The 15,756-nt window shown below is 42.4% G+C and overlaps 2 protein-coding genes across 2 annotated transcripts in view; one reads left to right on the top strand and one right to left on the bottom strand.

The window, feature by feature from the left end:
• The window catches only part of LOC104935034 (lysosomal thioesterase PPT2-A), a 30,108-nt gene that overhangs the window by 9,106 nt on the left and 5,246 nt on the right, over positions 1-15,756 (bottom strand). The window lies entirely within an intron of this gene.
• Positions 1,233-15,713, top strand: dhx16 (DEAH (Asp-Glu-Ala-His) box polypeptide 16). Its single transcript, XM_019275213.2, has 21 exons — positions 1,233-1,494; positions 2,865-3,067; positions 3,181-3,419; positions 3,521-3,689; positions 3,782-3,838; positions 3,937-4,191; positions 4,298-4,531; positions 5,258-5,449; positions 6,676-6,786; positions 6,874-6,989; positions 7,127-7,337; positions 7,486-7,584; positions 8,021-8,173; positions 8,676-8,816; positions 9,012-9,174; positions 9,295-9,413; positions 10,991-11,058; positions 11,470-11,632; positions 12,287-12,448; positions 14,798-14,971; positions 15,216-15,713. Exons 2-21 carry the CDS (start codon positions 2,870-2,872, stop codon positions 15,342-15,344), a joined length of 3,153 nt encoding a protein of 1,050 aa, XP_019130758.2. The 5' UTR covers positions 1,233-1,494; positions 2,865-2,869; the 3' UTR covers positions 15,345-15,713.

Raw genomic sequence — 15,756 nt, forward strand, 5'->3', positions numbered from 1 at the left:
CAGTTGGGAAGCTGGAAGAGCTTGGTGAACTGAATCGAATGATCCGGCTCACTAAAAAGAACCTGAACTTCCCATCACTAGGAGCATCAAAATGATTTAAAATCAGTTTATTTTATGGTAGAAAAGTTACAAAATGTTGCATTAAAGTCAAGTTTAACTGTCACATATAATCATACGGGTAGAATTACAACGAAATATATCAACAAGCAAAGAGGAAAATAAGCAAACTCCACACAGAAATGCCTAAGATGGTTGGTGGATTCGAACCGAGAATCGAATGATCAAACTCACTAAAAAGAACTGAACTTTCCATCACTAGGAGCATCAAAATTATTTATTTTATGGTAGAAAAGTTACAAAATGTTGCATTAAGTCAAGTTTAACTGTCACATATAATCATACGGGTAGAATTACAACGAAATATATCAACAAGCAAAGAGGAAAATAAGCAAACTCCACACAGAAATGCCTAAGATGGTTGGTGGATTCGAACCGAGAATCGAATGATCAAACTCACTAAAAAGAACTGAACTTTCCATCACTAGGAGCATCAAAATTATTTATTTTATGGTAGAAAAGTTACAAAATGTTGCATTAAAGTCAAGTTTAACTGTCACATATAATCATACGGGTAGAATTACAACGAAATATATCAACAAGCAAAGAGGAAAATAAGCAAACTCCACACAGAAATGCCTAAGATGGTTGGTGGATTCGAACCGAGAATCGAATGATCAAACTCACTAAAAAGAACTGAACTTTCCATCACTAGGAGCATCAAAATTATTTATTTTATGGTAGAAAAGTTACAAAATGTTGCATTAAGTCAAGTTTAACTGTCACATATAATCATACGGGTAGAATTACAACGAAATATATCAACAAGCAAAGAGGAAAATAAGCAAACTCCACACAGAAATGCCTAAGATGGTTGGTGGATTTGAACCGAGAATCCAATGATCCAACTCACTAAAAAAAACCTGAACTTCCCATCACTAGGAGCATCAAAATTATTTAAAATCAGTTTATTTTATGGTAGAAAAGTTACAAAATGATGCATTAAGTCAGGTTTAACTGTTACATATAATCATATGGATATAATTACATCGAAATATATGAATATTACAACACTGTTGTATGTTTCTGAGTTAATTTTGAAATAACGGTCGACGGTTGCCCTAGGGGGCAGTAACGGTCGCCTCTCGCGCGTCCCGCTTCTTCGTCTCGTGACGTATTTCCGCTTTCGACCTCAGCGTGCGTTGAGTTAAGTTAGCACAACATGCATTGATTGTGTTTATTTATGTGTTTTGTTTTTTTAGTATTTTCGGGGACAAATAAAGCCACGGATATATATTCTTACATGGCTACGGACGGGTGGATTTATCTATTACGTGCTGTGCGCTGCAGCTAAAAGCGAACAACTTATTCGTAGCTGGAGTTAGCTCGGCTAGCTCAGCTAACTCCTCTATCGTGACAACAACGTTTAAGTAAACGGTAAGTAAAGTTTAAATATATGTTTTTATATATATATATATAATACAGCTACACAATGCAGAGGACACACGGACAGGACCACACTGATGTATACATGCAGATAAATGTAAATATAAAGCTGAACAAACGTTAAATAATGAAGCTTAGAGGACACTTAGGTTGAACCTGTTCAACTGACATTAACTGCCATTAACTGACATTAACTGACATTAACTGACGTCCACGGTGTTTTCGTCTTTCGACACTTCTACAGAGGTTTTCATACAATTATATGTTTTAGCACCGAGGTTATAGACAGTCTGCATTATAGTGAGAGGTTGTGTTTATATTTATGTAAGAAAAATCCTCCATAGAGGAAAGTGGGTGAGAGAAGGACGTTAGTAAAGTCAATTTATTTATATATCACATTTAAATATAACGAGACATTGCCCAAAGTGCTGCACAACATCAAAACAAAATAAAATACAGTAGAAAGAAGGAAGAAAAAAGTAAATAAATAAAACAAGTTAAAGAGCAATTTAGCAATTGCATAGAGTAATGGATGGTCATAGATACTGTAGAGAATAACAGAATTGAAAATTGATCAACTCCTTAAAACGCCAGCGTGAATAAATGTGTTTTTAATCCAGATTTGAAGGCTGGTAGCCTGATCCACAGTTCCTTGGAGCTGCCACTGAGAAAGCCCTGTCGGCCCTGAGCGCCAGTCTACATCTGGGAGCTACTAATAGTTGTTGGTCGACTGACCTGAGCAAGCGATGTGGGATGTATGAGATCTGTTAGATAGACCGGGGCTAGACCATTTAGCCATTCATAGACAATCAGTAGTAGTTTATAGTCAGGTCTATGAGGAACTGGTAACCAGGATATGACACATGTGGGGTCCCTGAGTAGCTCCTTTCATTACAATTACTTACCATGTGCAGTATTATTTATATCATGGCCACTTTACCTTTAGTTCTCGTTTTGCACGTCTGCACACTTGTTTGTTGTTTGCCTGTTTGTTTGTTTGTTTACTGTATAGGCTGAAGGACACTTCTGTCTGTTCGTTGTGTTTGCCCTTTTTTATTTTTATTTCTGTAGTGTATGTTACACATTTGTGTATAATGCAGTCCAGTACAACTCCACAACAAATGTAAATTTTCTGTAAGAGCTGCTGCTGTATACTTTTTTAGTTGTACCCATATATAAGCAATAGCAACTTGTCATTGTCACTGATTCTCTGCGAGTAGTACTTCTTGCCGCGCTAACATGTCCTCGTTGCACTATACCTTGATTGTTTCCCTTTTTGTAAGTTGCTTTGAATGAAGCACCTTTTGTAGCCACCAAGTTGACTTACAGATGTTCTTGTGTTGTGACTGCTCTCTCATCAGGCACCATGGCCAACCTAGAGCAGTGGGTGAGTGACCGTCTCCATGACATCCTCGGGTTGAGCGACAGATATGTGTCTCAGTTCATGATCGGCACTGCTCGCAAAGCGTCCAGTTCTCAGGACTTTGTGACTCGTCTTGAGCAGACGGGCACGATTGACATCGACCCGAGTGTGATTGCCTTTGCACAAGAGCTCTTTGAAAAGGTACGTTCATCAAATTCTGCTTTTTTATTGCTTGGGAGGGAGAAGGAGTTGTTTGCATTTTCAGCATAGGAACAAAAACCTCTAACAACCTGTGTTAACTCTCTGTGTTTTAGATTCCTCGCAAGCAGGTCGTTGAGAAACCGTCCCGGGCGATGGAGCGGGAAGCCATCGAAATGGACAGGAAGAATCGGACGTACACGTTACTGGAGGACAGCGACAGTGATGGAGATGATGTGAAGGAGAAGCAGAAAGGGAAAAAGAAAAGCAAAGACAAGGACAGAGGAAACAAGAGGAAGCACATCAGACAGAAGAAAGCGAGCGAGTCGTCAAGTGAGGATGAAGCACCTAAAAGGTAATCCAGATATTTGGTATTGAGCTGAGCTTTACAGAGCTTTTTAGTTTGAATGTTGTACAGAAGCTGCGGTTTGATGCATGTTTTTTTTCTTACATCAGGGGAAATTCAAGCCAGAAGGACTCCAAAGTAGAGGAGGAAGAGGAAGAGTGGGAGAAGGAAGAGAGAGAGCGACAGCACGACATTGAAGAGAGAGACGCTTTTGCTGAACGTGTGAAGCAGAAAGACAAAGACAAGACCCGCAACATAGCAGAGAGGACTGACAAAAAGGTGTGAGACGAGAGAATTTACAACACAGCTCATACGTTTTGTTTTTATGTCATGCTGGTAAACACCTTCAACTGTTGTTTGTTTTGCTCCAGGCTTATGAGGAAGCTCAGAAGAGGCTGAAGATGGCTGAAGACGATCAGAATAATATGGTAGGTGCTCTGAGTTATGAACAGAATATTCTTCGACTGTTGCATCTAGTTCCATATCCATGTGTGCTAATATTTTTCCTTTGTCTTTCCCTCTCCAGTTGCCAGAGTTGAGGAAGCGCTCTCGCTGGGATTATCTAAAGAAGAGAGAGGCCGAGAAGCTGGAGGACCTAGAGGCCGAGATCAATGATGACGAGTACCTTTTCTCTACAGACGACCTCACTGAGAGGGAGAAAAAGGAGTTGGAATACAAACGCACCCTTCGGGATCTGGCTAAAGATTACAAAAAGGCTGGTGCCAAAGAACAGGAGGAGAGGAAGAACAGATACTATATGCCGGAAGAGAAGAGAAGCAAGGTAGGCAAGAGGGATGTCACACACTGACACATATATGTATCGCCTGCTTGTGTGCATCGGTTCTCTGGTTCAACTCTTTCCCTCCCTCCTTCTCTGTGCTGTCCAGGAAGTGCCCCAGAGGGATCTGGAGCTGGAGGAAACTCCCATGGAGCTGGGAGGAGAACAGGGCCGCTGGGAGGAGGAGAGGCTGAAGACGGCCTCCCTCAGCTTCGGGGCCAAGAGGGAGCGAGAGCAAGGGATGAAGCACGAGCAGGAGAAGTACCAGCTTATCCTGGAGGAGGATGAGATGATCGACTTCGTCAGCACTGCCATTACGATGAAGGGAACTCGGAACGAAAAGGTGGAGTTTTCAATCTGCAGTCAAACAGCTTTTATCATTGAGAGTGGAAATGCAGTTTTCTCTGCGAGATCCTGACTCTTCCTGCCACTGTGAATAAAGTTGGTTCGAAGGAGTTCTCCACCGATTTTCCCCAAGTCTATTTAGCAGTCTTGGGGAGTACTAATGCATATGTTGTAAAAAAGCCTTATGGTGCTCCAGGGGGAGCTGTGTGTGGAGTGTGATAAATCACCTCAAGTGATGAGTCAGCGTCAGTCGGAGTTGAAAAATTACAAGTTTGAAAAATGACACATCAGGAGGTGTGGAGCTAGAAAGGAGAGCAAAACCAAGGAGACCAAACTCTCGCAGATCATTGTGGGTATTGTAGTCATCAGGTCTTGACAGGAGATAATAATGCATAGAAACAAAGAGACGATCTCTGTTTCTGCTGCGTTGGTTATGATCATTTTTTAAACCGCACACGTAAAACAACATTTCTGAGGCGATGAAAACAGCGTAACTTTGTGATTGACTTTCTGAGCATTGAAGAAAACCCTGTACTTGTATTCTTTTTACAAACATGAGAAGGCAGCTAGATAAAGGGAGTATAATCCTGCAACAGTCAGTGTGTCGAGCAAGTAACAAATCCTTCCAGTGCCTACTCATTGCATGTAACTGTGAAAAAGATAACATAAAAAAAAATAATGTGTGAACTGAAGTGACCTTTTCTTCTGACCCTGTCGTGTTCAGGATCAGGATGCCCCGGCTCTGTCCCAGGCGGAGCTGAACAAACAGTCCATGCAGGAGGTCCGACGCAGCCTGCCCATCTTCCCCTACAGAGAGGACCTGCTAGCTGCCATCAACGAGCACCAGATCCTGGTCATTGAGGGGGAGACGGGCTCCGGAAAAACCACCCAGATCCCACAGTACCTCTTGGAAGATGTAAGTGCAGAATCTCATAATATATCATCATGTAACCGTGATCACTACAAGGCGAGCGCGACTGTGTAGTAACAAGGAAAATTAAAGGTAATCAAAGTCAGTGATAATTTCTGCCCCCACATTTTCTCACCATCTTCACCCTTTTGATCCCACAAATGTTAACCAAGAAGTCAGTGTGATTTAAAGCCAGCATGTGGAACTCATTCATACTCATAGACAAAGATAATACAATAATTCACCACTTCGGAAATATTCAGAATTTTCCCTTGATGACGTTAGAGTACTCTAATTACTTTATTCGTGTAACGTGTAATGTGTCACGTAACAGCTTTTCAATTGTGGAAGTACGCACGTTATTTTCAATTCGCCAGCGAAAAGGACAAGAACACAACGGTAAAATGCACACTCTGCGTTGGTGAAAAGCTTCTGTCGACCGCAAAAAATTCCACTTCCAATTTAAAAAAACATCTTGTATCCAAGCTGACTGTCTTTCCTGTTAATGTTATCCTGCAGAGTTAGTTTGGTTGGATGACTGACATTATTTATTGTCAGGACGTCTCGGTGCATTTAAAGGAGGCTGTGTGTCTGTGTCAGTTAAGTTGCAGCATGTGCGAGGCGCTGAAAACGGCTTTTAATTTTTGGTTACTTTTATTCATAGGTGACGCTGTAACGTAACAGATTACTTTTAATTGATGGTAACGTTGTAACCTAACTACTTTCCAAAGTAACTATACCCAACACTGAAAGCTACAGCCTGATAACAGAATCCACCTGAACCGCACTAAACATTATATTTGATCTGTTTCTGTGATTGCAACACAAAAAACAATGTGTAATAATGACACGGTAGTTTTACTTCCTGGAACATTAACCAGCGCAGACTCCCGATCAGAACATTTCATAACCTTCACGTTCTTGTTAGTTCTAGAGGTCGAGGCTTTATCACCTTTGGGCAGAGCTGGGCCAGCTGTTTTCCACTGTAGCTTCATATTTAGACACACATGGGTGTTGTTGATCGTGATCGTTTCCCAAAATGTTGAATTATTCCTTTATCTGCTGCCTGTGAGATTTGTGGTTTTTCTGAGTAACCAAAACACGGAGCCTCCGCAAAGGCGTGCTGCTGTTTGCAAAAGTAAACTCCAAAGCGCGTTCACTCATAACCTCTGCAAACAGACGAGATAACTGGCAAAATGAATCTGCCCTTCAACCTGTTGTCACTCTCTCAGGGCTACACTAAAGGAGGCATGAAGATCGGATGTACGCAGCCTCGCAGAGTGGCGGCCATGTCAGTGGCAGCCAGGGTGGCACAGGAAATGAGCGTCAAGCTCGGGAACGAGGTGAGTTTGTCGCATGAATTATGTTTTATACCGTATCAACTTTTGTTGGCTTCGTTGTTTTTATATGAACTTTATTGGCTCGTCCAGGTGGGCTACAGTATTCGCTTTGAGGACTGCACATCCGAGAGAACGGTGCTCAAGTACATGACAGACGGCATGCTGCTCCGAGAGTTTCTCACCGAGCCCGACCTGGCCAGTTACAGGTAACGCAAAGATGGGACTCACTAACTGGACTTTTAATGGAAAGTTGTTCTTTAACTTTGTTGTTGACTAGTCATGTCATTTGAAGTCCTCGCTGCTGTTGTGCTCAGTGATCCCCTCTCTCTCTTCCTCCCTTCAGTGTGGTCATCATAGATGAAGCCCACGAGCGAACGCTCCACACAGACATCCTGTTTGGTCTCATTAAGGACATCGCCAGGTTCAGACCGGACCTGAAGGTGCTGGTGGCCAGCGCCACTCTGGACACCGAGCGCTTCTCCTGCTTCTTCGACGAAGCGCCTGTCTTCAGGATCCCTGGCAGGAGGTTCCCCGTCGATATCTTCTACACTAAAGTAGGAGCTGGTTTTTTGAATGCTTAATACAGCGCACATCACACTAATTAATGAGCAACGGGTTGTTGTTGTTTAGAGACAGGTTTACAGACTCTGTGTGGGTCAAACTGTTCTGTTAACGTCTTTATCTGTGTGTTGTGTTGTCAAGGCTCCAGAGGCGGACTACCTCGAAGCTTGTGTGGTGTCGGTGCTACAGATCCACGTCACCCAGTCTCCTGGAGACATCCTGGTCTTCCTCACTGGACAGGTATTGTTTATAGTTTTAGTATCAAACATGAATCATTTAAAAAGATGTTTTACTTGTTGTTGGAGACTGATCACCTTAAAAAGTGGTTGTATCCGCAGTAAGGCTGCTGTCACTCCTGAACTGTTTGTTGTTGCCGGCTCAGTTCAGTTTTTTTAAAGCTGACATAAACAAACTGGTGTGAACTAAGGATAGATAAACTTTTAACTAGTATACAGTATACCTGAGCAATGAACAACCTACACTGTTAATACACAGATGGGTTTGTTTCTATAAATTTGAAACATTAGCAACAACGTCTAATATTTTTTCTTAGGTCTGAACCAAACGAGCCGAACTACAGCTGCGACCTGAATTACCCTCGCCAGGGTTCTTGTTACTTATCCTTGTGTGTTGGTTGTGTCTTTAACCTCTTTCCCTTTGTGTGCCTGTCTTGCAGGAGGAGATCGAAGCGTGTTGCGAGATGCTCCAGGAGAGATGCAGGCGCCTCGGATCAAAGATAGCCGAGCTGCTCGTCCTTCCCATCTACGCCAACCTGCCATCAGACATGCAAGCAAAGATCTTTAACCCCACTCCACCTGGAGCGCGTAAGGTGAGACGGATGTTTTATTTCTGCGCAGAATACTTAAGGGAAACTGTTATTGTGTGCTCATACAATCAAACCTGGATGGTAGTAGGTCACTGTAGGATTAATATTTCACCTTGGCAGGCACAAAATAGTCAGTAATCTACGACAACAAGTGTATTTCTCCTGAGCAACAAAAATGAAGACAATAGCTCTCTGCTATCTGTTTACTGCACTATTTGCGTAATAAGCAACAGCCTTCTCATATTTACCCAGATTAAATGTCCATGCTATTGTTTACCAATAGAGGCTGCTGTAGCACAATGAGATGTGGTAGAGAGACTTGGTATCCTGTCTTTTTGGCACTATTTGACAGGTGAAAGCCTCGTTCTGATGTTTTTATCACATCCTTGTCCTCTATTGTTGAACGGCTCTATTTAATCGTCGCACTACTTTTGTTTGAGCCGTGCTTGCTCACTTTTATCTCACCGTGTATGTGTGTGTGTGTTCTCTCCCCTATCGATCGTAGGTAGTGGTGGCTACCAATATAGCAGAAACCTCACTGACCATAGACGGCATCATCTACGTCATCGACCCGGGCTTCTGCAAACAGAAGAGCTACAACGCCCGTACCGGCATGGAGTCGCTCATTGTCACGCCTTGCTCACGGGTAACTGCGCACGTTTTAATGTTTAACAAGCGGGAAGGAAAGCGAAGAGAGAAGTGGATTTTATCTAGACGACGACAAGCTGTGATATCGCTTTATAAAAAAAGTTTGATTGGAGCAGTGGATGAGGCAGCTATTGCGTGTGTGTGTTTGCGGTTTCTAAACGTTTCGCTGTGTGTTTCCACTTCCATTTGTCAGGCTTCGGCCAATCAGAGAGCAGGCCGTGCAGGCAGAGTGGCTGCTGGGAAATGTTTCAGGCTGTACACGGCCTGGGCCTTTAAACACGAGATGGAGGAAACGACTGTGCCGGAGATTCAGAGGACGAACTTGGGAAACGTAGTCCTGCTGCTGAAGAGTCTCGGTGAGAGCAGGAGGCACTTTTGTGTTTGATTTAATGACGTTTAAGCGATTAAGTTTGATTAGTTGATTCATTATTTGGTTGCTATGACGGTGCGATAAGCTGACGTGTTTTTGTTCACAGGTATAAATGACCTGATTCACTTTGACTTCATGGACCCTCCTCCTCATGAGACTCTGGTGTTGGCTCTGGAGCAGCTGTACGCCCTGGGAGCACTCAACCACCTGGGAGAGCTCACCAAGGTACAAACTCGTTTATCAAACTTCCAATTACACTTAAAGCGGTTATAATTGATATTAGCAGCGTTACTCATGTTGACGAACCTGCTCCACCCGGCTTCCCAGAGCTTCATAGTGAGTTTCAGCTCATTGTTTGGCTCTGTAGCTGCAACGTTTTCTGGTTCACTCTCGCTGCTCTCACAGCAGGAAACCAACTCTACACTACCTGCTCAGCCGGACCGACAAGACTCAGCTACAACCTAGTGCACAAAGTCAAGAATTTAGCAAGAGGAGTCGGATATTTCATTCAGGAGGTGCCAGAGACCAAAGCAGCCTAAGGAGAGCTGCTCCTGTAGACAGCTGTATTGATTTTAAAATAGGAGCACATCCATCAGGTGACTGAAAAATGCAGCCGAACCGCCTCCTGTGTAGACATTTAATATAGACACATTTATCAAGCTTACTCTTTACTTTAATGGTTAAAAGCAGCTCGCAGGGAGTTTCACATGATTATTCACATGTGTGCTGAGGGCAGGAAACGTATACGTGATTTGATGTTTATTTTAATAAATTAAACATAAATCCTTAATGTCTCTAGTAGCAATTAACAACAATGACCAATGCTTTCTCTCAAACCATTGGACACCAAACACTATTTTGCAGTGTAAATTATTGCAAGCTACACAGAGATTTAGAAGCAAACTAAGCCAGAACACAGCAGGTAGAGTGTCAGAGTTCGGTCCCAAGGTTATCCAGGTGGATTTATATCTGGATAAGTCTCAGTTTCAGAGACATTTCAGGCTGACAGTGGAAGTTTGCCCGATCTGAGCGTCTGATTGGTGGCCACAGTGTGACGTCAGGCTGCGTTTTTCCAAACGTTTGCAACCAGCTCGACTTCTCTTCTGCATGTCACTGCGTTTTTAGAGTCGGTACACTGCTTAAAAGAAAGAAGTCGAGTCTGTCCAGTGTGCGACACCCCAAAAAGCCCTACACCCACAGAAATGAATGGAACAACCAACCCCAACAGTCTGTTTATAAATAAAATGTGTTGAACCGTACGTAACATTAGTAAATGTAAGGGCTTCAACCAACTATTATTTTTATCATTTTTGATTTTAGCGATTATAAACTATAAAAAGATATTCATTGTTCACATTCAGTTGTTTGACATTTTACTTAAAAGGGAACTAACAGGACTGTTTTCAAACTTCCTGTTAAAGTGATCGCATTTAACAGCTGATGTAAGATCTCTGCCTGCCTGTGAGAAAAAACATCTTGAACTTGTGTCACAGAGACAGAAACCTTTTTGTTTTGACTTCTATAATCTACGTCTGTCTTCACGCTGCTTATTTGAATGACATGTTGCACATACTTGATGCCTGTGTCACCGTGGCTTCCTTGATCGAATGTGCTGATATGTGACAGGGATGACTCATGTTCATAATGTTTATTTATATCTTGTCCTGTTAATGGAGGATTTTTTTGACGCACTACATCTTTAGTGTCTGCTAAAGTACAGGCTGTTGTTTATTAAATTAATGGATGCATTATTTAATTGTTTAAATGTATTTAACTTTTTGTTCTCGTTCTTCCGGGGTCAGCTGGGTCGCAGGATGGCTGAGCTACCAGTGGACCCCATGCTGAGCAAGATGATCCTGGCCTCTGAGCAGTAAGTCTCCAGTCTGATATGAGCATGAGTCTTTACTATAGAGGTCCAAATATCTGCGCCTGGAACCAAACTGGGGCCTAAACTGAAAGATGAGACAAGCTGATTGTTTTAAAGTTAATTTGTCAAAAAAAAATCTTAGTGCCTTACCTCTTGTAACAGTGGTAACCTACTCTGTTTAATGTTAAACAGACCCGGGAAGACTTCTACTTCACAATATGCTCTTTTGGCAGAGCACATAATGTATTAAATCACTGAGAAACACTGAAACTCTTCGAGCCTCGTGCTCGTCCAGTTCTTGGTTTTTAAGCTGTGGTTTGGGGTCATGAAGTCAGGAGTGAATACAGAAAATCTCGACTCGACGAGAGGTTGATGTTTACAGTCGTCTCGTTTTTTTGTTTTTTTTTTTCACAGATACAAGTGTTCAGAGGAAGTGTTGACGATAGCGGCTATGTTGTCGGTGAACAACTCTATTTTCTACCGGCCCAAAGACAAGGTTGTGCATGCCGACAATGCCAGGATGAACTTTGTGGTGCCGGGCGGAGACCACCTGGTGCTGCTCAACGTCTACACACAGGTATAAACAGCAGCAGAGTTGAAGAGTTGCCTCTTAGGCACTGTTTAGTCAAATTCAGACTCAGGTTTTCTGTGACAAAGCGCAAATATTTGGTGTACCTGCAGTAATGTAAATGTTTCCTAACATCAGTTTGTTTTTCCTGACCAGTTTCAGAGCAGCTCAACCGTGATCAATGACAGCTTTAAACTATGATAACCTCCAACTTATTTTCAAGATTATTCTTTTTATGTATCAGTTCTATGAATGAACAATGACTCAAAAAAACAGATTTACCAAAGAGTTTTCTTCCCTTGTTGTTGTAATTCAGTAATTGGTAATTAGCACTAAACACAGACTACAGTTTAGGCGGATGGGAACATCATTAGTTTTGCAGGTTTTTGTTTAAAAAAACAACGTATAGGACAAATTAAAATGCTGACTCGAGCTCATCCTGAAGGAACGTGAATGTACCAGATTTAAAGACCATCCATCTAATAGTTTTAATAGTCAACTTAGAGGAAAAGTCAGTGGATCACCAAAGTCTTTAGGACTCGTCCTCTGTGGACCATGAATGTACGAAATGTTACCTCAATCCATCCAATACTTGTTGAGATATTCCTGCCCAGAACCCAGTTTGTTGTGCTACCTAACAGTCGTGATGTCTTTCTCCCTCAGTGGGTGGAGAGCGGTTACTCCACTCAGTGGTGCTACGAGAACTTCATCCAGTTCCGCTCCATGAGAAGAGCCCGGGACGTCAGGGACCAGCTGGAGGGTCTGATGGATCGTATCGAGGTGGAGGTGGTCAGCTCTCAGGGAGACAGCTTGCCCATTCGTAAGGTCAGTGATACAGAAGAAAAAAAACGTAGAATCTCAACGTCAGCTCCTGATACTGATGCAGAGGATGAATTATAATTTACTTATGAGTGTGGCATGTTGCGTAGATGGAGGCAACAGAAAAGAAAGATCAGGGAGGTCATAGCAGCTGCAACAACAGTAGAAAGCAGAAACAAAACACTAAAGAGCTACTGAACTATCCAGAAACACGATGAAGATGCTGCCTTTTCTTAATAAAATGAACAACTTAAGTTTGAAACTTGACCCAGCTGAGTGCAGGACTAATAACACACAGCAGACTTTGAGTGAAAAGCTACTTAAAGAGTTTGTTTCCTGATTCTGAGCTTTAAAGAAAATGTTGGAGGAAAGTTGTAGATTATCACTGAACAGAGGCGTGAATAGCCTTCTCATATCACGGTCAGTGTGTGTGTGTGTGCTGTGAATTCACCGCTAAATCACTTGAGATAAGCAAGGGCGTTTGTTTTATCAGTTGGGTTACACCTTTTTTCATCACACGCTGACTTTGCCTGTGTCGTTAATCCTGCAGCCAGAGGCAAAAGTAATTCTATGAGTGGTTTTATTATTATGAATTAGAGGTTTGATAAATAATAACACATGCAGACTAAACTCGTAGCTTTAGGCGGTCGTGCTGCTTTTATTTATTTAGTTTTTTTTTTTTTGACGCTTCTAAATTGGTATCAGTCTTTGAGTTTCAGACAAAATGACAAACAAACGTATATCGGCTTTTCACACCGCATGACTCCTTTGTGACAGATGTTATCCGTCAGCTGTGTTTCAGTGTCCTGCTTTGAGCGTTAGTTTTGCGAACACACCCAGCAGTGCTCGGCCTGGAACACACGTGTTGAACAGTCTGTGTGTGCATCCATGAAAAGGAGCTTTTGGACGAAACCACCCACAGTAAAAACAAACTACTCCTTATATTTCCGTTCTCAGCGTGTGAATGGATCTGCTTTTCTGTCGTTGGTATCTACGCACGCCATATTCAGTAATACAGTTTGTTGTTTATGTGTTGTCTCTGTGATGTGTGAATGTGCACTGAGGCGTTACTGAGAAGTCACAAAGCTGAAAATGTTTTTTCATCACGTTTTGAGGAAACAGTTTTTACAGTTCCTGTTTGATTATTAAAGTACGTTAAATCTCAAAACTCATCTACTGAGTGGCTGATTGTCACTGTACAGATTATCATTTTGTTCAGAGACTAGCTCATAAAATAAACCTAAAACCACTGACGGTATAAAGAATGGAGGTCTTATTTAAGGCGTTACTCACAGTTTTTGGAAGAGCTAACGTGAAGCTGGTGGCAGTCCTGCCTCTTCCTCCTCCCGGCTAATAAAAACCGGCAAAGACGTGGATCACTGAAGGACCTGAGGCGTGCCAAATGTTGCCTGCGTGCTCAAACAAGCCACCTGTCAATTAATGTGGTCACACTGTTCATTCTGCATAACTTTGAGCCTTAATATAATTTGAACAGGTGAGTTCTCTAAATATTCACCCTCAGTACAGTTGTCATGAACGTGGAAATTAGCTACAGAGACCAAAACTGTTTTTTGTACCAGGCTGTAAACATGTTTATTTGAACATGGGGACTTATGGAGACTGACTCAAGTGGACGTTTAAGGGAACTGAAAATGAAAATCTGTTTACACAGTCATCAGTGGATTTAAATAGCAAATCTGTCCTTCGTGTTTCCACAGAGCACGTTGGCCTAACGAAGCTATTTTACTATTTCAGATTGAAATCAGTGTAATCCAGACTAAAGGTCATCTGACACTGATGTGCGTGCATCAGTCCAACTCAGAGAGCTTTTCCTCTATCCTTAAATCGAAAGTCAAAATGTCATTTATCCAAAGCGATCTTCCTTCTGTCCATCCTACATACATGTAACTAAACATCTTTTCATTGGTCGGTAGGGATTGAAATGCTGACTGTAGACTGAAGATACAGAAAAGTCAAAATCATGAAAAGCAGAAATATGTGCGATAAAATATTTGAGTTTTCTGAGCTATTAGTAATCTTTATAAATTCAACCCCTTTTAATTTGAAGGTCAGGCGTCTATATTGCAAGTTTTATCCGTCGCATGAACAAAACTTGGCTGTATTTTCTACTATATGACCCCTTGAGAGCTCTATCTATAACTCTGTATCATACAATGACCGTGACAACCTTCTAAAGAGACCAATAAAGGACCCACTTACTGGTATAATCTTCTTGATATTGCTCTTTTTATCTAACGCTGTTCACCTTCATTTCTACCCTGTGTGGTGCTGAATCAGCTGTTTATCAACAAACCACCCTCTCCCCCTTCTTTCTTACTCTCTCCCCTCTCCCAGGCGGTGACTGCAGGTTATTTCTATCACACCGCGCGACTCAGCAAAGGCGGCTACAAGACGGTGAAGCACCAGCAGACGGTCTACGTCCATCCCAACAGCTCTCTATTCGAGGAGCAGCCCCGCTGGCTCATCTACCACGAGCTGGTCTTCACCACCAAGGAGTTCATGAGACAGGTCTGCCTCCTCAGGATGCGACACTCTTTGTTTTGTGGTCGTGGTCTGTTTGTAGAAGGCAATCATTAAACAAAGAAAAGGCTCAAATGTAGTAAGATAGTCACACCTTTCAATGAGTCCACGCTTCCCCTGAAAAACAGCTTGTCTGAATGACACAGCAAACTAATGAGAAGTGTGACGAGTGTGCAATATTTAACCTCTTGTACAAACACATTGATTAATCCCTCTCTCGTCTGCCATGCAGGTGATCGAGATAGAGAGCACCTGGCTGCTTGAAGTGGCTCCACACTACTACAAGAGCAAAGAGCTGGAAGACAGCAGCAGCAAGAAGATGCCCCGTAAGCAGGGTAAAACAAAGGAGGAGCTGGGCTGAAGGGGAGACTAAAGCTCAGGGGACACATGGGGAAAAATAAAACACTCCCTCCCTCTCTCTCTCAGGGCGGTGTGAAAGAAAAGAACTTTGAAAGTTTGGAAATGGCATAACCATAAAGACTGGTACCAGTTCAGCACATAAACAGCTACACGTGTCTCCTGCTAGCGTTTTCTGTCCGTGCTCGGCTGAACACGGACACGTGGGGCTGCAAAAAGGTTCGCTAATGTACTGACTGGTTTAATGATAAGCCAGCCACACCAGCTGGGCCACAAAGAGGAAACATTCATGCACATGAATCAGAGTTTCCCCGCATCAACAACAGCAGCAGGATGGACTCACTCGGTTCACGAACGTGACTTTTTACACTTGTTTTTTCAGGTGTTTTGTTGTTTTTGGGTTGATTGAACCTAAA

This window comes from Larimichthys crocea, chromosome XIII, assembly GCF_000972845.2.
Source record: "Larimichthys crocea isolate SSNF chromosome XIII, L_crocea_2.0, whole genome shotgun sequence".
In the NCBI taxonomy this organism is placed as follows: Eukaryota; Metazoa; Chordata; class Actinopteri; family Sciaenidae; genus Larimichthys; species Larimichthys crocea.